This window comes from Strongylocentrotus purpuratus, unplaced genomic scaffold, assembly GCF_000002235.5.
Source record: "Strongylocentrotus purpuratus isolate Spur 01 unplaced genomic scaffold, Spur_5.0 spur5_contig_816, whole genome shotgun sequence".
NCBI lineage: Eukaryota > Metazoa > Echinodermata > Echinoidea > Camarodonta > Strongylocentrotidae > Strongylocentrotus > Strongylocentrotus purpuratus.
In genome coordinates, this window is record NW_022145520.1 from 1478546 (window position 1) to 1501806 (window position 23261).

General features: G+C 36.5%; 1 protein-coding gene across 1 annotated transcript; it reads left to right on the forward strand.

Annotated features, from left to right (window-relative positions):
• The first annotated feature begins 965 nt into the window (after positions 1-965).
• LOC586019 (calsyntenin-1) lies at positions 966-22192 on the forward strand. Its single transcript, XM_030979556.1, has 4 exons — positions 966-1321; positions 2650-2860; positions 19694-19698; positions 22156-22192. The coding sequence occupies exons 1-4, from the start codon at positions 1074-1076 to the stop codon at positions 22175-22177; spliced, it is 486 nt and encodes a 161-aa protein (XP_030835416.1). The 5' UTR covers positions 966-1073; the 3' UTR covers positions 22178-22192.
• Positions 22193-23261: the final 1069 nt, after the last annotated feature.

Below are 23261 nucleotides of genomic sequence, written 5' to 3' on the forward strand. Positions count from 1 at the left end.
GCCATTTGAAAGAGTTTGTATCTATTAGTGTTAAAAAACAAGAGTCGCAAAAACAAGTTGTATTGTATTAAATTACTTATCGTATAGCCATACAATTTATTTGGTAGTGTGAATGGAGCGCCAATCATGCCTTGAATTGAATGTCTCCCTTTATGAGACTCGTGATAGGTTTACTGACAGTAATTCGATTACCAACGAGACCCACCTTCTTTAATAAGAAGTCACATTGAGCAGAGAACATGATGATGTTTGAAATGTCTGTGCTGTAGGTAGCATATTTTTTTTACATTTAGCGTGATTTCTAGAAAACATTCTTGAATATCAGGTTATAGAAACAGTACTGTTCTAGGGTGTCAAGTGCTGAAATATACCTTGCAGTTGCACCCATCTTAAATTATATATAAATAACATTTTATGTTGTTAGAAGTCCACAGGTCCATAGTGTTATGTTTCATGGATCTGTTCATGAAATGTATGACACAATCAAAAAAGGGTTTTAAAGTGATATATCAGATTTTTTTTTCCTGATGTGCGTTTTATCCTGTAGTATTTCTGGCTTCTGCATTAGGTTTTGTTGTTGTTGTTGTCTTTGTTATTTTGTGAAGTGAATTCATCCTAGATGTAACTTGTCTTGAACATATTTTGAATGCATAGACCTTAAAAATATAGTTATACTTTTTAATCTGCAGACATGAATTAGTCCCTTAAAATCAGCAAACAGAAAGATACACTGTACTCAACGGCCATTATGACCTAAGCACATTCCAAATATAAAAATAGCATCATTCTTCTGCATTACAACAACCTATGCATGTTTTTGAAGTTTTGTTGATCATAAATACATGTTCAAAGCAAATTTTTGTCATTCTAATTTTGTAATCACCATGATTATATTGTTTTATTGTCATATTTCTTGAAAGTGCCGAATAAATGATAAATAAATAAATAAAATAAATGATGAATTAATTTCCATTTTGCTTGTTGTTCTCCTCTTTACAGACACATCAAATCATGCGCCATTCTGGGAGGACGAGATCTTCAGAGGGGAGATCAACGAACACGGGAGGCTGGAGATGCTTCCCCCAGCCCTGGTCGCCCACGATCATGACGAGGGCGCCAATGGAAAAATCTGTCATTTTAACATCTTAGAAAGCGTACCATTTACTGCCAGCGTGCAGGCCGGAGCGACGGGCGGGGCAGGGACCATCGAGGCGGTCAGCGGCGCCATCAACGCGGCGGTCAAAGACTGCGACGAAAATAGGGAGTGGAAATTTCATATTCAGGCGTCCGACTGCGGCACGCCCTCTCTCCCCTCCCCAACGTAAGTCTAAAATTTTCATTTTTATAATAATAATATTCCGCTTTTATATAGCGCCCAATACATTGATACAGTGATGTGTTTATTAAAGCGCTCTACAGATATATTATTACCTCGATCATCGGATTCAGGCTTACCCGCACACAATGAATGCACATTCTCCACTCCCTGGGGAGCATTCCGGCCAGTGGCCATTTTACGGGCACTTCTTTTTTGTATCACTTTTCAAACCCAACAGTCCTTTTCAGGTTGCCCACATAAAACCACAAATTTATGACTTTATACAAATGGTATTTCCGAAATTTAAAAAAAGGCTTCAAATTCAAAGAATTATGAGAGATAGAGTATCATATCAATGTTGTTTAGATATAAAGTTAAACGGAAAGAAAATATTCCCTTAAGTGCTTCTTTGTTTCTGATCTCACGTCATAGCTTGTTCTTAAGTAGCGGATATTATCGTCTAGATAGTCACTGACGTTATGTCGTTTTTAACTGTAAACACTTAAATCCTTTAAGTGCATCATCTGTCCTTGCTCCGTTCGTCAGCATTTCTTTCAGAACAATTGATAAATCTGCTGTTCAAATGAATTGTTATCGTTTGTCTTCCAGCTTGACGTAGGAAGAAAAGTTATGATGGCGCAAGCCTGTCAATTCAAGAAAAAGGAAATCATGAAATAAAACTGTTTAACAACTCCAAAGAAATTAGAATGATACTTCAAAGATCTGCTACTAGAATATTATGAATCGATGCTGAGGTCATGTTTTCCAGGACGTCTTATTCATTCATTTTGAGAAGGCCCATCGATATTATCCCCTTTAGTCCTTTGTCACTCTGGCATGCATAGATGAGATAAACAAAGGGATTCCAAATAGCGATGACAAGTTCAGATTTCATTTTGAAGTTTATGACTAGAATCAAAGGTTGGGCAAAAAGAGAAATCAGAAATTACTGATTTGAAGTCAGTGATTTTAGAACATTCTGTTGATCAATTTAATTTGAATATCTTATTTTATTCACAATTTTGTCTTAAATATAAAACATTACCAACCCTGCTACAAAGATGAAAGAAAGCAAAAAATGACTATGACTAGAAAACGCTACATCCAATTAATATCATACCAAATATAGGTGCAGCTATCAAGAAATCTTTACAATGCTAATGAGATAACAATTATAAAAGAAGACAGGATAATACTGTTTTTTTTTTAAACACATGCATGAAATTTCGCTAAAACTGGTCAACTTGCAGGAAAGTTTGATCCTTCTTAATGTTAAAGTGGGATTGAATTTTAATATTTCAAATGTGTCTCTATGCATTCATTTTCCACAGAGCGCAAGTTCATATCGTCATGCGCGACCCAAATAATAACAAGCCACGCTTCTTACAAAATTCGTACGAAGCGACGGTAGAAGAAGGCACGGTGCCTCATAAATTTCTCCAGATTCAAGCGGTCGACGACGACTGCTCGCCTGGATTTTCCACGATCTGCAGCTACGACATTATGACCCCGGGAATGCCCTTTAAAATTGACATCAAAGGTAAGAGGACCCTCTTTTCATTTCCAGAGATCTTAGATTCGATTTCAAATTACAGGATATCTTTTCAAAATGAACAAATCTTTGTTCATTATTTTGGTAAAAAAAGTGTCTGTTCATGTCTGTTAGGCATTATTTTCATTTGCAAAATAGTCGAGATGAAATTCAAAGATTTGTTCATTTTGAAAAGATTATTATTATTATTTTGTGTTTTGGATGGTTGTCTGTTCGATGTGGAATATGTCTTTCATTTTCCATTTGTGTTGTTTGTGATTGTCTTGTTGATTGATTGTTGTTATTGAATGTGTCAATGGAATTGGGAATTGATAAAAATATGAGCTGATCCTGATATGTTATCCCTTTTCCTTTTTCTCCATTTAGGGGGTCATGGTGCCAATTGAAATTTAATATCGACATCAAAATAAAAATTGTAGGTATTCAAATGTTTCTCTCAGATAGGACATTACAGTCACAGATACTGTATCTCTAATTGCGTATCTACAATTATACTTACTTTTACTTAAAGTCTTAAGTCAAGTAATATAGCTCATCAATAAATTACACTGAAAGTTTCATGAGATTTTAGCACCTCTATTGTACTTGAAATAACCAGAAAAAATATTTAAAAGTTAACAATTTAGGATAAAAGTCAAAAGAAATCATCATTCAAGGTGTATCAAACACTTGCAGTTTTCACCTATTTGATTATGCCAGCATTGAACTTGTAAGTGTGTTTGAGTCTACAGTGCATTCACTTTATTTGTAGGGGCACTTTGAAATCAAAATGTACATTTCAACCATTGTGCTAGTATTTATTGAGTAAAGTACTGGGCTTCAACCGGGTCGGGTTTCATCCACAAAAAGATTAAATCTTTCCCCCACATAGAAATAACAATAAACGTCTTTTGCCCTGCTTTTCTCAAAGTAAAGATTTGCAAGAAAGATCTGAACTTCTGAAGCTTTGAAAAACACTCCCTTTTCTTTTGAATTCATGAGAAAGATCAAGAGAGAAAATGTTTCAGTGCAGTGATGAATCACCAAACTTGGTTAGTTTTTCCGATAAAAAAAGGATAGTATAGAAATTCTATTTGTAATTCGCTCAAACGATAAAAACGTCTGGAATTGTTAAGGAAGTCTGCGACAGTTTAAAGTGTGCATAATTTTACAGGAACATGCAGCTTTGTGAGCGGGCATAGGGGGCAAAGCTAATGTTGATTGTCGGGTATGGGTGCAGAATGAAAGCATCTGTCTTTTGTAAATCTGTGCAGTTGTTGGAAGCTGGAACTCAAGCTGAATGGAGTGGGGGAAATTGGCTACTACATTCACAGTCTTGTTGTACATAAACAAGTAGGCATGTAATGCTGAAATTAGAGACCATTATCAGAATGAAATGTTGATAATGCACTTTTGTAAAAAAGAAATGCTCTTTCATGGTTTAGAGCATATTGATATACTGAATATGACTGGATCTCTAGAATTTTTTTAAAAAAACTCTCAATTTGACATGAAGGCTTATGTATCTGTATCTGACGATATGGGATTAGTGAATTTAGAATCAATTACATAAGCCTAATCTAGAATTGATTATTGCAAATCAAAGATTTTCTGCAGGAAATGAGTGCTGCGTTCTATTTGATATCCACATTTAGTCTCTGAGTGACCAAGATTGAAAGCAAGTTGCTCTGGTTCTATGGGGATAAAAGAGCATTAAAACAAGTCACATGCATTTCAATATGTCCTCAAGAAAAGTGTATTTCTGACAGATTTGGTGGATACTAAATTCGGCCGAGGTGTTTTTTCGGCGAAAAAGACAAGTTTAGCCGTGGTTTTCCTCTTAGAATTACCCCCAATTATACCCTAAATGCTTGACAGAATTCTGTACACGGTTATCTCTAGCCTACAGCATCCATCCACTTGCAGAGCTCTTCGAATCATGTTGTAACGAACACCGGGGCAAATCTAATATCGCTCATGTTGCCTCTCGTGGGGGCTTCCATTACAGTGCTGACTTAGCATGAATGTCAAGATTTAGAGCTCAAAATTGAAGAGAGAGGAAGAGAGAGATGGAGTTAGCCCCTATTTAGACTACCAGAATGTATCGTATAAAGAAACATCGTTTAGCGAAACGCTTATTTGATGAGCATCATTTCAAACAAAGACTCGCTAAAGAATCATGGCCATGTTCTGGTCTTATCGTCATATCGTACCATAATCGTTATAACTGGGCGGGGCTTACTCTGAGCGCTCTCTGATGATTAGCGATCTACAATATATCAATTAACCTCTTTGTATGAAGTTAGTTACTTTATACAACATTTCTTTATCCGGTATTGTTTTCTAATCTGAATGCTCCTTTTTGATTTCTGATGTTTCTCTTTACGTTTCTTTCTACGATTTCGGGTATAAATTTCCTATAGTCTGAACGCGGGGTTAGAGTTTCAGTTGAACACGGAAGGGAAAGGAAGAGAGAGAGATACGGTGGCAAAGGAAATTTGGAGCACGAGTAGTGGTTAGATGTGATTGGATAGTCTGTAGTCTGCACATGTAGATACTGTAGCAAGTTGTTGACCTCTTTCTTCCACTTCGCCCATCCAGAAGAAAAATCATCAACAGCTCCACGTATCTCCCCCCCCCCCTTCCCCCTCAAAGCAGCTACAAGTATGGAAACCTTCAACTGAATAAACTTGCATGTAGGGTGTCTGCAATTAAGAGGCGATGTAAAGTTGAAATTGAGAGGGAATTAAGGCGGGTGCTATATATATTTGTTTGTTGATGTACTTTGCTATTTATATATTGTATCGTGTTGCCTACATTAAAATTTATATAGCACTCAACAAATGTCTCTAAGTTATAAGCACTTTACAGATATACTATTACCCAGGCCATTGGATTCAATACTTGCCAACACACACTGTGTGCACAATCTCCACCTACACTCTTCTCTTTTTGAAATTGTAAATTAAAATCAAGTGTCATCTCAGACATAAAACCTTGAACTACATTTGGTAAGGATAATTTTAGAATTATTTTTGTAATTATAGATCTAACAAAGACTGACATATAACTATTTATATTAGCAGATAGGATATTGGCAAGATGATTTCCCCAAACTGATACTGATGGCTCTTGCAGTGGACCTGCATCTCATTTCCACCAAATATTCATGTGCAATCCCTTTGCCAATATCCTATGTCCTGCTCTATACCCAGTGTGAACAAGGATGTTTCTAAAGGTGCCATTCATACTCAAGAAACGAAGTTAAATTGAGCATTCATGCACACACAAGAAGAGTAACAGTAGTTATATTGAGCATTCACACTCAAGAAGAGTAATGGTAGTTAAATTGAGCATTCACACATGAGAAAAGAAGTTAAATTGAGCATTCACACATGAGAAAAGAAGTTAAATTGAGCATTCACACACAAGAAAAGATAAATTGAGCATTCACACATGAGAAAAGAAGTTAAATTTAGCAATTATTCAAATATGATCTTTTTTGTACCAGTTAAAGAACATTTCCTTATCTCTTTTCTGCTGACTTTGCATGGTTATAACCAAGGGCCCTCTTCTGCCTGCTCTTGTTTAAAATAAAAATCATGCAGCAAGTTATCTGAACTATTCACCCAAATGCACCATGAGTACAATCAGAATCGTGATTAGAACCTCATAAATTAGTCACATTTCAGCTTTGTTCACACACACTCTAGTGAGATTTGCAAATCATTTCAAAAATCCACTACATTTGTGTGTGAACTGGCCCCTGGTAACGTCAAGTCTCTTGACGTAGATTCAACCTGATTAGGGTGGCAGTTAAAACTGAGACCCTTCCCCTACGACTGCTGTCCTGCTCCCGTCCGATAAATCTTCCCCCGTGAATCCGATCTCGACTCGAATAGATTATCGCACTCACGTACTGATTAAGACCCCGCATTTTCACGGGTGCTCATCTCTCATCTTGAATGAATGGAACGTCGAATAACCATGGTTACGTCAACTCTCGGCATCAGTATTGACAGATGCTGTCGTATCGATTCAGGGATTGTAACCCAGAGGACTTCTGAAATATTCATGTCATGTCGATATGAATTTTCAAATAATTTTTCAGACGTTTCTTCATTCTTGTGATATTGCAAGATTAGTTTAAGACGTAGGCGTAAATATGGAAAAGAAAACGTATGTACTCTATACAAATTTGGTGTCCTGTTGGTCTGATACATAGATACAGTCAAACTTGTCTGTAGCGACCACCCAAGGGAAACACAAAAAGTGGCCTTTGTAGACAGGTTCCTTTAGTACACGATTCAATGAGAAACCATTTTCGAGGGAAGCAACAAATGTGGCCTTTGTAGACAGGTAGTCACTAAAGTAGGTTTGACTGTCTTTAAATTCTCAATATTATTCCATAGCTGCCAACCATTCCTATTTTGGTATACAAAATTACTGTATTCCTAATTTTCCCATGAGGGATTCCTAATATTTGCTTTGAAAGGTTGTCAGGTATGTCAAATTGTCAATCCTATCTTTGAAGTAAATACCTGGAGCATATTGGATCAACCGGTGTGAAAGTTTGGTCATGGCCTTTGAAAATGCAAATCACGCAGAAACGTTCCGCAACAATACCATGCAGGAGTAAGAACCACATGGGGTCAATCAGTCGAGCAGAAAGCTTTAATTTCTCAGAGGAAAGCCCCTGAGGCTTTGCTAATTAGCCCCAATTCCACCGTTTTAATAAAAGGAAATGAGAAAACCTCGTTACTTACAGACCGGAGAGTTGCGATTGAGCCCGACCTGAGAATAGCCGAGCTCCTTGACTTGAAACTTGGGATTTTCTTTTAGGATTGGTCATGCAGGGTTGGTCCATTTAATAATTTTGAAAAACTTCAAATCTCTGAACTTGTTGATTTGATGACAGAACTCTACTTGATCCCTTCCTGCCCTAAATTAATTTAATTGTCACTGTTAAGCATGACTTCCACTGACAGAGGCAGTCGTTATTGGCAGAAGGAAGCAAGTATACTTCAGCAACTTTTTGAAGTTACCTGCAAGTGCGATGAAAGTTCAGCATCTTGTCTATTTGCTTCCAACATAGTTCATGAAACACAATCGCAAATATTTTCGAAAGTCAGTACCCTATTGTTATAATGCCCGATAGATATCATGTTCCGATTGCATAATATGTCTTTGTTAAGTTCGCACATTTCAATAGGTGACTCACAAGGCTATTATTTTTTTTAATAAGTCGCTACCAAAGGCATCGAGACATCCTTTTGCGTTTGTCCAGTTTTCTGCAGCCTGATTGCTCGTAATTTCAATTGACTCCCAAACCAACGGAAACGATTGCAATGGTTGTAATGATGTGTGTCATATGGTGTTGAAAGAGTGATAAGCTTCGTAGCTTCCTTTGAAGAATTAACAGTGTCATGAAATTTAGGTTTTCCAACATTTGCTCTGGTGACGTCTAGGCTTTATTTCATCAAAAATGTACTCTAATGTCTTTCTAGTTCCGAACAGACATCTTCCCGAAATTTCCAAAGAAGCAACGAGCTCCAATATAGTGGCCTAATAAATCTATAAAGTTTTAATGAGGTATGTTCATTGTTTAACTTTCTTTGACCGTTTCGGTCTTCACTGTCCCATTCTTCTTAACCGTAATGCAAAGACAAAAGAACCAGTCATTTTTTCTTAATTTCTCGACATTTTCACGTAGTACTTTTAGCTACTGCTGAACACAAGACACGTTTGTTTGAACGCATTCATGAAACATTAATTTTAACGACCTAGATATCCCTGGGCGTTCTCTGGCTCACCTGGTGGTTGGGAGACCTAGTTCTGTTATTATTTCATTATTCAGGACAACATGTCAAGGATGTAGACTTGACATGGAACACTTATTTGATTAGGGGTACCTAGACAGGGCGTAGAGCAACTTTGGTATAGCCATATGTGGAAGGCCCCTGATTGGGCTTAGCTGTAAGCCTATCTTTATAGTTGTCATAATTGTTTCAAAACTTTATTCATTTGTTATTATTTCATTATTCAGGACAACATGTCAAGGATGTAGAATTGACATGGAACACTTATTTGATTAGGGGTACCTAGACAGGGTGTAGAACTTTAGTGAGCATATGTGGAAGGCCACTGATTGGGATTACACGTAAGCCTATCTTCACGAAAAGCATCCAGTTGTCATAATTGTTTCAAATTTGATTTCATTCGTGATTATTAACTTGTTATTATTTCATTATCCAGCACATCATGTCAATGATATTTAGAAAGGTTCTAGAGGACTACATGCACTCTGGAACATTAGTATACCATATGTAGAAGGTCCCTAAAGGTGCTTACATTTATGAAAATAATCCAGATGTCATTAGTTATTGCGGTTTTCTTTTTGGGGGGGGGGGATTTACCTTGTCAAGATACTGTTTTGGATAGGGTTGCTGTATCCGGCAATCCTTCTGCAAAGTCCTGACCAAGTTACATAAGCAACAGAACTTTGGGTGATTTCATTTCATATGTGAACTCTCCTTTGTAGAAACAACTCTACATGGTGCCCATAACCCTTCACCCTGCCCGAATGAAAATACGTTTTGCATCTTCACAATCACAGTGGCACTAAAAAAAAAGTAAAATGAAATTGTGATCTTAAGACTGCCTTTGGCATCTGCCTATTACTTAATGTTATTGATATTATTTGATGTAGTCTATCGCAAACAACCTTTTTGGATAGATAAGTACCTCATAACTCATATACACCACTTTAAAATGTAGGTATACACTACACACCATGTAAATATTCTATATCAATATCAAGGCAAATTAACAAGACACATGAATAATTATATCTGAGGATTTATTTTGTTTTTTTCTTCACATTTTCCATCTTTCCTGAGGACATTTATAAAATCAAATAAATCTCTGTGGTTTCCAACACAAGAGTTCCAAGATGTCAATAAAATAGAAGGGGATCAAGAAAACTGAAAAAGTTGCACCCTTGGAATCAACTGTGTCCCACCTCCCTCATTACAGACCCTCAAGCGGGACTCAGACAGGGTGAAACTTTGGGGTAGATTTCCAGTCTGGCGCAGCGGGACTCTCACTCGAGGAGAGCCCAGGGAACACAATAATTTGTGTGTTTTTGATATTTACTAGGAATAACAAAAAATATAGAAATAATTGTATTCTTTAGGAATTGAAGCAAATTAATGCATCATTTGTAGAGGTGTTGTTGTCGGGTGGTTTAAGTACTTGAATTGAAATTCAAAGGTTGTGGGTAATATCCCTGACACAGCACTAATGTGAAAATGGTGCACATTCTGTGTGAATTAATCCGATGGCCAGGGAAATATAATCTGTGAAGTGCTTAGAGCCGGTATTTTATATTAATTATCAAGCGCTATATAAATCCAGATTATTATTAATATTTTTGTATTAATATTTCTGTGTGAATTTCAATGACATCATTTACACAACACAGGAAATCCTGTCAGTTGGATAACAGTTGATAAGTCGATTCCGCGAGCTAAACGAAGTATCAGTAAATGATGGTATGAAATACAGTGCATGTAGATCTTATAAACAGCCTCTAAAAAGATGCAGCTCTTGTTCTTAGTATTATCAGTGCAATCTCTCTCACTCTTTCTCTGCAAGTAAACAACAGCTATCACAACAAAAAGACAAGACTGGCTGAACAAACTAGTAAACAAATAAGTCAGGATGCGTGCATCTTGCCGATCTTAGATCAAGCTCTGCTTGATAAACAAGATATATCTGGCATTGGATATATATATGAGGAAGATGAAACAAATTCATATTTCTTGTTTTCATTGAGCATGAAATGATGTCATTCAGCGCAGTGACAGCTGGCAGTATGTCATATGTCAAAAATGGTATCATATCATCGTAAATCCTGAGCCATATGTATGTTCCTACTGCTGGAGGTATGGCCAAAGTAATACACTTGATATCAGTTGACTGCAGAGGTGCACCCTTTTATTTTTTTGTGGCTTTGATGTTTTTAATTGAATTTGATTTGTTTTCTGCTGTAGGGGAGTGTCAGGATGATAGTTGGAAATTGAAATTACATGTTAGTGCCAATTTTCATACGGAAATGGAAATATGTTTGTACATTCGGTGTTCAGCATTTCCCTATTTCTATCTATTATAGGTATACTAAACTACATACATGTGGGCCTTTCTAAACCTATATGCAATTGTAAATGCAGGCATCACATGAACAACATGGGGCATAATATTAAGACGTGTAAATGGTAGGCTCCTGAGTCCTGAAGTAAAAAATGTACAAGATGCAAGCTTGATAGTAGTCTAGACTTGATTTACATTTATGTATGAACCGTAAAGCCAGAAGGAAAATTTCATGATTTTCTTTTTCTTCATAGATTTGCTCCTGAACCCACAAAATGATCATATTACGACACCAAAAATGTAAACTTCATCAATGTTTCTCGCCTCTGACATGGGGCATCATTAACAGTTCTCAAACGCTTCTGTTTTTTACGTACACATTATTCTACTATTATTATAGAATGCAGGATAAATCCCAAATTTTCAGGCATACCTGTACATGTGCAGTACATGATATACCTATACACGTTTGAACTAGCATCATCTCAACTCTCTTTCAGATCATATCTACCAACTCAGAGGCTTAAAGGTAAAGACCAGTATTGGAAACGCCCCAATTTCAAAAAATGAAATGGAAGCTCTCATTACCAATCATGTGAAAGAATATGTTTTGACTAATACATGATGATAAAAAATTTGCCGGAAAACCGCCTACTAATTCATATATTCGGTAAATTTGTTTCTCTCATGGTCTGTGAGAGATATAGGGTAGTCCCATATACATCTTTCTGTGTATAGTGCTTGTAACTTTACGAAGAATGGGCCAAATTTCTTATCATTTTGATGATTCCAGAACCTTGCAGATGCTAGATGCTAGATGATCAACCTTTTCTGATCGATTCCACAACGTTTCTTTCACAATGCAATCGCATGGTCATAACTGGTCTTTACCTTTAATTTTTCTTCTTTCTCTTGAAATACATCAGATATCCGTTGCCAAGTATTGCCTTTTTATACATGTAGCATGAGTTGCACTTCCAATGCGAGAGGTCAGAGATATTGAGTATTGATTGAATTCATATTTTATGAGGATAGTTGTTGGTCTAGCGCAATTGAATTGCATCGAAAATGTCAAGCTAAATTACATTTGCTAGCCTTTCAGTAATACCTGGTTTTCTGTTTTGTACAAGAGACTGCTCTCTCTCCGATATTCCAAGAAATATAGTGCATCTCTAGCTAAAAAGACATTGCGTGTAGAATAACAAGTGGTTCGAGGCAGCTCACGTACTAGCCCACTACTGAAGATATTTCAATTCATACTTTTGATTTGATTTGATTTGATTTATTTATATCTCTTCATGTTATATTGTAATGCTAACATAAAATAATCATCAAGAAGGATTGCCACATAAGCTAAGCTTGTTTTTATAAATCTGTCAAAAGGTGTCAATTTCATCTCTTTACTTTTATTTTACAGCAAACTATTTTTGAACATACTCATAGGCCTATATTATAAAAATGAGCCTGACAAGAAGAAAAAATGCTCCATTTAGCTACAGCTAACGGTTTCACAAACCGTTGTTTTTGTGGGAACAATAACACTTTGTGAAAGCAAGCACAACAGTTTCTTGTTTCTGTATATTTACGGATGGAAAACCACATGCATTAGCTCCCAAGCATAACACATTAAAAGAGATTTCCCTCGCTCAGACCGTGTAAACTCAAAGATAGAAAAGTTTTTTTTTTATGCGTGCCTACCGTAGCATAATGGAAGCACTTCTTGTAAAACCTTTGATCAGGAAATGTGGTGGAAAGTCACACACACAGATGACTAAATCATCCGTATCTTGTCTTTTATCGGATTGAAGCGTTGCGTTTGCAATTGACGCGTAAAACACCTGCTACAGTCGACGGTTTCGGGAGGCGGGGGATAGATGAGTGGGAGGAAAGGGCGCAGGAACATTTTTGATTTTGAGATGAAACATCAAAAGTTTTTTTTTTTACATCTTCAAGACTTCAGCTTGAGGGAATATTGTGCATTAGGATTGAGAAAGTGAATATAGTGACATTTGTTTTCTTTCCGACTCTTTGTGGCTAAGAGTGGATTTGAGTTTTTGATGTACGTGTAGACTTCCCATTTTCCACGAGTATCATAAGGGATTTCTAACTCAAACAGCCTCGCATCCATTATTTGTTGTCTCTTTTTTCTAAAATAGTAATACATGTACATCAACTATTTTCAGTGGGTTCAAGACATTAACATCTGAATGGTTAAACGTGTTGTGAATCAGAATTTAATTACATATCATTACATGCTACACATCTTTATTTTTCTTATTTGGAATTTGTTTGCATCTCAATTTAGCTGGCAGATATCTCTAATGTCGCCTATGGTTTCTAGGGCATTGACCGTTTAGTCCAACAAAAACTATGTCATTGCCCATTTATCCAGTAACCTCAACTTGTTAGACCTAGAATAAAATCTTACAGTTAGTGCCAAGAATGATTATGTCACCCCAGGTAGTTGGGGGACAAGCAAATTATTGCTCTTTCCCTATCATGTGTCTTATTTTAAGATTCAGAAAGACATTCAGTCCCAGCAAGTTGGGGAAAAAACAAATAATTGCTCTTTTCCTCTCATGTCTATTTTGAAATCCAGAAGGACATTATAAGTCACATGATTTTACATAGGAGATAATGCCCTTCTGCCTCTCCTCAAACCATGTGTTTATTATCAGGTTTTTTTTTCTCTTTTTGAGGCCAGAGCACGTGCACATACATTTCATGTAGGAGGATATATCAAATTTTGATGAGCTATAAATATGATTTCTTCTTGGCATGGAGCAGTAAATGAGCTAGTTTGAATCCACCCATAAATACATGAACATTATATAATGTATATCACATCACTATATACTGTATGTAGTTATGACTCTGCATCAATGTAGATCAGACTTGAACACAGAATGCTTGCCTTTCATCTTTTGTGATTGACCAACTCTGAATTAGTCTGCCATGCCCATGTTTAAACTATGTTTAATTGATTTTTATTTTGTTTGTTTAGGGGGGGGGGGGTGTCATCACTGAAAAATCTTATTTTTTCGAATACATGTAGGCCTACAGTCATCATGCTATTTGAAGAAAAGAAAAAAATCCTTGTTATAGAACTCTTGTGTGTTGCGAGTTGTATGTTGATAACAAATTATAAATGATTTCTATTTATAATTATGATATTCAAATTTTAAGGGGCTAGAGTAACAGCTGCATAAGGTCACAAGCTTTCATAAGCAGTCAACTTTTAGGAAATTTGACTGTTCAAAAGAAATACATGCGTTTAACCTTTTGGAAATTTGTTTATCATGAACAGTTGGAAATGAGCTACATAGTAGGAACAAACTGTGTGTACACTAGAAGCAGTAGGACGATGTATTCTCTCGTTAGGCTTCAATTTGACCTTTTTAATTCAAGTTTATCTCTCTGATTTCATTGCACATGAATGAGGTCAAAAAGTTGTCCTCAAAATAGATCCCTCCTGAGGCTAGTGCTATATTGGGCTATCAAAACAGTTAAATGCTAATAGGGAGAGGGGAATAGTTGGCAATAGTGTGTATGGTGGGCGGAGGGGGGGGGGGGGGGGCGTAGTTGAGCATCATTTTCTTTTTCATTTTCATGTATTTATATAGGTCAAGGGGAAGTTAGAGGGGAAAATTTCTTCTATGAAAACACTCAAAAACTTGCCATCGAACTATCTGCCTTCATAGATGCCCCAGCTTGAAATACATTGGATCAAAATATCTTTTTGATGATTTCCTGACTTGAAAAAAACCTTGTATTCAAGGAGAGCCTACTACTACACAAACAGGTGAAAATGTGAATGTTTGAAAAGCTAGCATCAAACTTATGCTTATCTCAATATGCTCTCGCTCTTGCTCCTGTACGGCCTTGTAAAGGATGTAGGTCTAAAGGAAATCATAAAATGCATGTTTATCCTAGAAAAGCAGCCAGATATTGGTTGCCATGGTTGCGATGTCAGGGAAATATGAGCGCAGGTGATGAATTTTATGACAGCAGGGGTTTGCTAAAGTTGTCAGTGGCAACCCAGAAGGGTCACTGGGGTCGCCCGAAGAGAAAACAAAGGCTGCATCTTGGGAAGCAGCAGGAATTATGGGAAAATTGTAAGCCATTGTTTAGTCTTGATATCAGATTTATTATATCTCAATAAATTATCCAGACGTAGAAGCTATGAGTCACCGTGTTTTCATAATCAACCACTTTTGATGCAGAAGTTTAGACATACATCAGACTGTGAGACAGGCAGTATGTTTTAGTTGAATATTGTCATACTTTAAGAGTAAATATTTTTAGTTCCAGATTTTAGGAATTTAAGTCATTGACTTTGCAAAGTGTCCCATCTACATCTGATCAAAATATATTGAACAATAACAATGTATTCTACTTGTTCATTGAAGTATTAGAAATTATGTTTTTGCGATGTCGTGTCAATTTAAAAGGTTTGATTATAAATAAACAGATTTAATTTTGAGAAATAACAATTGAGTAGATTTGGTTTTAGAATTCAGTGTATATGACATTGAGGCTTGTTAAGCTCTTTTGTAAATTAAGGGAAAGACAACTATTATCTAATTTGCCAGAAGAGATTGAGAGATACCTGCAGAGTCAGGTGAATCATGTTGCTCATCGTTTCTCTATCAGTAGACAAATCTATACCAGTATCTCCTTGAAAGACGTTTGTCTCGGCTCAAATTTGGGTTGAGACCTCGTGAGAAGGGAAATAAAGAAACAGAGGAAATGAGGCAGTCTTCAAAACCGAGGACTGAAACTCAGTGAACTTGAGATGTTTGTCATATGATGTCATCCCTGTCTGTGTAGGAAGTTCCCAAGAGATTTATACCTGAGCTTAAAGGTGTATTTATGTCTCGTTTAGTTTCGGGAAGCATGCTGGTCAGCAGATGAATTACATTGATCTTTTCAGAATTGCATTGTATTATTGTATTAGATGGATATTTTTAATGTTTAAAAAAAAGAATAAAATGATTGTATTTAAATGAGAACAGAAACACATAGACTTACATGTATTGGAAATGTTGAGGATTCCTTTGACAAACCTCAAGTATTAACTTCTTTGTTCAGCTATGATTTCCTGATTTTCCTCTCATTCTTTTTTCCTTATTTTAGTTCGGAATTTATGTATTTTTGTTATACCCTTTGTGTCTTCTGTGGCTAGAGATTAAATCAATCAAAATATGAATGTATACAAATGCAAGCATTTTTAATTTATGAAAATTCCCAAATTAATTATTATTTAGTTGAATAAGTCTCAGTTTTGATCAGATACGATTAATTTTGATCCATTGTCCTGAATAGGTCTGAATTAAATCATCAACAACAATTAGTGATAGAAGTATTCACCTAATTATTCATAGATTTAATTTTGAAAAACAAAATGAGGTGACAAAGTTCATTAAAAAAAAACTGGATGTGAAGTGACATCAATCAACTACACATTAAAATTGGAAATTGTTTGGAATTAAAATGCAAGGGCTTTCCAGAAAAATTGTATGGGTAATTTCCTTTTTATTAGTAATATTGGCATCGTAGGTAAATGGCTAATAACTTGACATGAAGAGTGAGCCCATTCGTTATCTCTTGGATACAATGGATGACAGCTTATGCCAAGTGTCAAAGTGCAATGAATGTTGATTTATGAGCCGTGGTGTCATGGGGGGGGGGGGGGGGTGAGGGACAGGGGCAAAACTATACAGGGGCTGAGTGTCACTTGCCTTTATGGTTTTTTTAGCCACTGTCATGGGAGGGGACTAAAAATAATTTCCATCAATGAATCAAATAAGTACATTTTGGCATGAAAGTGCCCTCATGAATGAAATTCTGCCTTTACTGGGGGAGGGGGGGGGGGTAAACACTTAGGGCTGGTACGGGGGGGGGGGGGTGGGGAATGACAGTGATGCATCACCTCGGCTATTAAGCAAACTATATTCCAAGCCATCAATAAAACTTGTCATTGATAGTCTTTCTTCTTTTCTTTTGAGTGGCAGATCGGTGACAAATACAAATGCATCATGAATTGTTTTCTTTGTTAAATTATTAGGACTGTGTTATTTTTTGCAGGTACAGGTAGGCCTTTAGTGAAAAGGACATGAGAAATTGTTTGAACACTAGTTATACCAATACACCCATGTATTACTCTATAAAAATATCAAGAATAATAACTCTAATATAATTTTGAAAGAGCTATTTGTAGGGGCTTTAACTTAATAGGAGCTAACATCTTTATGGCTTATATTAGCCGACAATATTTGAATTGTATCTTTGAATTTCTTTCCATTGATTTCCATTGATTAGAAACGGCAGGTGGCATTTGTGTGTACAGCACAATGAAAATTATTTGTTTTAAATTGTGATTAATCAACCATCGCTGCGTGCAAACACCTTTATAGGAGATAATAAAAGGCGATAAAAAGCTAACGGGCCTTTGCATATAGCAATTATAAATACTTACACAAGTAGGCAATGCATGCAATTATCACTTGTTTGTTTAATAACAGGTGTCTGAGGTTTGTTTTCATTGATTTATGCATTGTGTTATTCTTGCCGTATATTGCATTATTCTTGCCGCACATTGCGTTATTCTTGCCGCACTTTGCGTTATTCTTTCCACATATTGTGGTAATATTGTGTAGCAAACAATGTCAAATGTGCCATATATTAGTGTGAATATTGATTGATAAAGTATTCTGATGTAGGCACAGTACCAGTTTTCTAATCTGAATAGTATTTGAACTTCTTGGCAAAGGGCTTGTGACTTCTTCTCAATATTAATTGAAATTTTCATAGAATATAAAGGAAAAATCCAACTTAGACTGGGAAAATGTACGGGGTCACATGACCAACCTAATTTAGTTGTTAAATCGTTCATTTCCTTCTAGATATGAAAAAATGATGTCATGTTCTAGCAAATTTGCAGAAGACAAGTACAGAACATTTCCACCAATAGTGTCAAAACTAGGTCATACTTAGAGCTAATTTGAATTCCTTCTATAACATTTCGAGTGATAAACTAAAATTTGTAAGTATTTAAAAAAAATTAAGTGTCACAGTTTCTGTTACCAGGAAGTGTGCACAATATCATCTGAATTTACACTTTTTCATGTAGACAATGCAAATTATTTAAATTGTATTTTTATTTTGGTGGTGCCATTCTTCTGTAATGGAAGTCATGTAAATTTTAAATGAATCGAGGCCTCAAATGGATTTTAACAAACCTTTTGAAGTAAAAAATAGCTTTTAGCAGGAGTCTTTTGTCTACATATTGAGTAGTGTTTAACGGACGCTCGTCTACTACGAAAACACCACACATTCAACTTCAGGTTTATAACTACTAAAAGAGCTATTTCCCCCTAAATCTCTCTCTCTCTCTCTCTCTCTCTCTCTCTCTCTAACCCTCCAACCCTCCATCTCTCTCTTTTTCTTTTACTCTCTCTTTTACTATCTGTTTTTCTCCCTGTCTCTTCTCACCATTGCCCTCTCTCTCTCTCTCTCTCTCTCTCTCACCCTCTCTCTCTCCCCCTCTCTCTTTTACTCTCTTTCTCTCTCTCACTCACTCTCTCTCTCTCTCTCTCTCTCTCTCTCTCTCACTCTCTCTCACTCTCTCTCTCTCTCTCTCCTCCACTCCTAAAACTAGAGCTCAGTGCATTAAACCCCTCATCCCACTCGCTGCACCGCGCAGTGCGTGCGTCAGAGTCGCGTACTAGCTCGGCTCTCCCCGATAAACTATCATGGACAACCTCAAGAGGGAGAAAATGGCGCACTCGACAAGAAATTATTCAACGAGACCGAGCAAGATAGGCAACTGCTGGATGCATTGCGGAGCCCTCATCTTAGAGGGATGGGTCGCCATGGCGACGAGCGGTCAGCTGCGGTGTCATCACCTGCTGTCGCTGGAGATTCTTCACTGAAATGATATCTTACCGAATCTCTAGTACTTGTTTATTGATGCACAGATTACATGTACATCGTTCTGCTTTAATGTTCAGGGTGGTGTTTTGCTTAATAGATTCGCACTTACAAGAAAGAAGAACTTCGATGTTCAGATAACAGTTTTGGAATAATTTATTTGAGATCTTTAGATTAGAAGCAAGTTCTGGAATAACATACTTGAGATTAGATCAGATACATTTGGAACTGGCTGTCAGATAGAAATCAAATATTTTGTATTTTGTTCAAGCATAGTACACAGCTTTGGAACTTTAGTTTCATTGAAAACAAGTTGAAAATATGTGTACTTTTTTTTCAAAATGAGAAGTTTTTATTGTGAACTACAATATATACAGATTCCTGGTTAACGATAGAATGATATCAAAATTTTACTCCGACATTTTTTTGGATTTTCAGGGTCATATCATCCTCAGTCCTTGCCATAACTTTTCTCACTGCTAGACAAAGTGTTCTCCAGTAAGAGTATGCAAATCATTTTTTTTAAAGGAATATTTCAGGGGCTCCTCAATCATTTTACCAGGGCACTTCTTTAGATTTTCGGATCATATCCTCCTCGATCGATCAGCCCCCTTTTATTCTTTTTCTCACTACCAGACAAAAGTGTTCTTCAGTATTGAAGGGTACACGCATGCCGATAAAAGTCTGTAAGGGAAATCATTACAAGCTGTTCCGGGAGGGTCGCTGTACATATATTGATCGGTGTCACAATATGGAGGACTCGCATCTAGGGCATGAAAGAGCTGGCAGAGAGGAAAACAAGAATGGAGAAGATGGAGACGACGATGATAAGATTCTGTCGTGAGAGAGAGGATGGCATTGAAATTCAGCCTCTGGATGTCCCTTTGTTCTTGTATTTGACTTTGTGGAGAGGACTAGAGATGAGAGTCATTCTTCTGCTTTATTTAAAGTTGCAAAACATGGACCTACTTCTCATTTTTATAGGTATATTTAAGTAATGTACATTTTAGGTTTAACAAAATAGGTTTAACAAAATGGTGATTAAGGGACTACTGATGGTCTGATTGTGACCTACACCTTATACATTTGTCTGTCCCCCCCCCCCCTCTCTCTACATCCCTCCATACATCCCTCCTTTTCTATCTCTGTCTCTTTTGCTCTCCATTCCTCCCTCTCTCTATCCCTCCATCTCCCTCCATCCCTCCCTCCCCCTCCATTTCCAACTCTCTCCTCCATCTCCTTCTCTCTCCATCCACTTCCATCTCTTTCCGTTCGCTTTACACAAAGGATTATCAAACCAATGTGGATATATATTCTTTTCAAATCCAAAGCCAGCCGGCCCACAAACCAGCCCATATTTTGAGAAGCAGTCAAACGTTCTAAATGTTACGTTTGCCAGCTAGCTTTTTACTCCGCCTGTTTTTCCACCGATGTAAAATCCCTTGCCACGGGGGAAGTACATTTCATCCTTTGTCAGCCTGCCCTCTTGCACTTTTTTCGATGTGTATCGAATGACCGTCTTCAAAATCCTCAAAAATTCATGCCATGGTATGTGCGTCGGGTGCATGAAGAAGAGGTTCACATCGGGTAAAGAATTCACTGAATGCGTAGCAGAGGCGATCTTAAATCATACTCTATGTGAACACCACTGATATATATAATAACCCTTCACAAGAAGAAATCTGTGTTCAGACTGGGGAGCGAAAAATATAATGTGTTATAATTTTCTTGTAAATCCCACTTACACAGGGAGTATATTAAGATTATTGCCATATGTAGATAGTTCTGCTGTCTTCACGTGAAGAAATTTGGGTTCCAACTGGGCACCAAAAATATAGATCATTGATATGTAATTATTCCCCTTTAATATACTTTTACACAAGGAGTACATCAAGGTTATCAAGATATGTAAATAGTTTTGCTTATAATTCAGGACTTAAACAAAAGCTTTCATATCTTTATGATTTTAAGGAGACATAATATTGTTCCTTATCTCTAGCCAGCATTCCTAGTGTAGTTTTCTTAAACTTTTTGATTATTTTAAAGAGATGATGTTGTAGCATGGTTTGTATCAATCTGGAAGAAGTTAAACTGTTTGAATGAAGCCTTGAGTAATAAGTACTTTGTAGCTGGCAAGTCAACACGGGCGGTACATCCCTATCTAAATTGAACAGATATCTATTTAGCTCAGTGATAGAAGAATATCTCTGAGTGTGAATGGGGGCTGTAGCCCTTGTTAGCCATGTGAATGGGGCCTGTAGCCCTTGTTAGCCGAACGGAATGGCCCTCTGAGGTTTCTAAAAGGGATTTTCTGGCATGAAAATACAGATTTGGGAAACGTAAGACGTGACGAAAGATGGGAGAGTTAGATGGTCAGTTCGGGGGATCGCCTCGCCTAGTAGAAAGATGAAAAGGATACCTGAAAAGGATACCTTAAACAAGGAAGGGGTGCTTAAGTGACTCAAGTATAATTCGTAGAAAAATAATATGAGAATTTGTCTCATGAGATGATAAGTGACGTTTGTCAGAAGAAACAAAGTCGTGTATAAATGATGGAAAGATTATTTCTTCTTTGTATAAACTTTTGAACTTTGTGAACAAAACCCTTCGATTGTATGAAGAGTAGAATATGATATTTTGACATTGTGTAATATTGTAATAGAATTACGTTTTCCACTTAGAAATTTCCCTTATGATAAACCATGAGGTTTCAACAAGAAACTTAGGATCTTAAAGTATTACATGTAGTTTCTAGATGCACATTGTACAATACGATCATTTCAGTCATATTTCAAGCTGTTTGTGAAAATATGTTTTATTTCTTAGCATTGTTAAACCAACACTTTTTTCATTCAGGTACCCTTAAATCTTATCAAATGCAATTGTACATTTCGTCGCTGTTTTCACGAAGTGATGGTAGTGAAAAAAATTGCATTCACGTTGCGTTACGATTTTCCTCACTACCGTCACTTCGTGAAAACAAGGACGATTTGCAGGTTTGGATATGGGAATCTGGATCATTTTGTTATCAAAATAAAAATAAAAAGCTCTTATGTTAAATTGTCAAGGTGCAGACTACTTCAAGTAGTTGAAACCTTCCATTGTCCCAAATGGTAGTATAGACATTTGTTTCATATTACAAATATCTATTTCATACATTTATGGTTATTGGAAAGTGGAAATATATCTCTTTTTCTTTGCCTCCTCGATCTCTTATTTCTACTTCTGCCGTCACAAAAACATGATGCTGGAAAGGAAAATGAAATTCTCAGTTTGCTTAGCAGATGATGAGTACGCATATAGACACAGTATTCTGAGAAGAAAGAACAATAACAGATTTCTCCCCTTTCACGGTTTGTGTCAAAACAAAAGCATCTCAAGCAAACATTCGGAATTGCAGTGGAAATTTTGTCTTTATATTGTATCAATGATTTATATATCGCAGCCTTCATCACTGAACCCACTCCCCAACGTTAGTCTCTTACTTTAATAAGAAAAAAAATGAAATGAGAAGTCTTACATGTAGAACTACTACATCAAGTATGTGTCCCTCTTACATGACAGTGTCGATTCTTAATTCCATTTTATCCACAAGTATCGATTTGCAGGTGTTTCTTTTTATCGCTCCTGCCCTTAGGATTCCAAATTTTCATAACGTGTTTGGGGTCAGTAGACTAATCAGTTTGATCAATAGTTATCCAATTTATACTGCGGCCCGAGGATATTCGCATCCGAAGATCAAGTATGTTATGAAATATTAAAGAAGCATGTGTTTCTCTTCTTCCCCTTCTTTTCCTCTCTTGTAACATCCTCTCTATTCCCTGTGGTGTAACCGGAACTTTCGTGAATTTTGTTAACCGACAGCTGTTTTCATAGCAAAGGGAACATTCGTGAGGTGCAGAAATCTGATGTTGTTGTTCATATATAAACTTGCAAGTCTGGACAACTCATGGGATCACTTGAAATCTGGGCATCGTTTCACAAAACCATCGTAAATACAAGTTCGCTGACATCACATTATTAAAATTCAATCATTCACACAATGGGATGTCGGTGAACTTGTACTTATGACTGTTTTGTGAAATAATGCCCAGGTTTTAAAGTTAGCGCCTTGAAAAATATCAAAGTGCATTATTTTTTCTAAAGAAACACCTCCATCAAGACTTTGCTGATTTAAAATTAAGGTTTGACAATTGGTAGGAGTATTTAAAATATGAATATGATATTAAATTACAACACCACTTCTCACTTGTATAAATGTTTTTAACATTATTCTTGATGTAAAGGTCTACATGATACAGTAGAAACAACGAAAGGAGTAGGTTACCC

Excerpts from the sequence above, each read along its gene's own strand:
- LOC586019 (XM_030979556.1), top strand. The coding sequence starts at position 1,074 with ATGCTTCCCCCAGCCCTGGTCGCCCACGATCATGACGAGGGCGCCAAT. Across the intron at positions 1,322-2,649 it reads CCCTCTCTCCCCTCCCCAAC|AGCGCAAGTTCATATCGTCA; the intron begins GTAAGTCTAAAA and ends CATTTTCCACAG.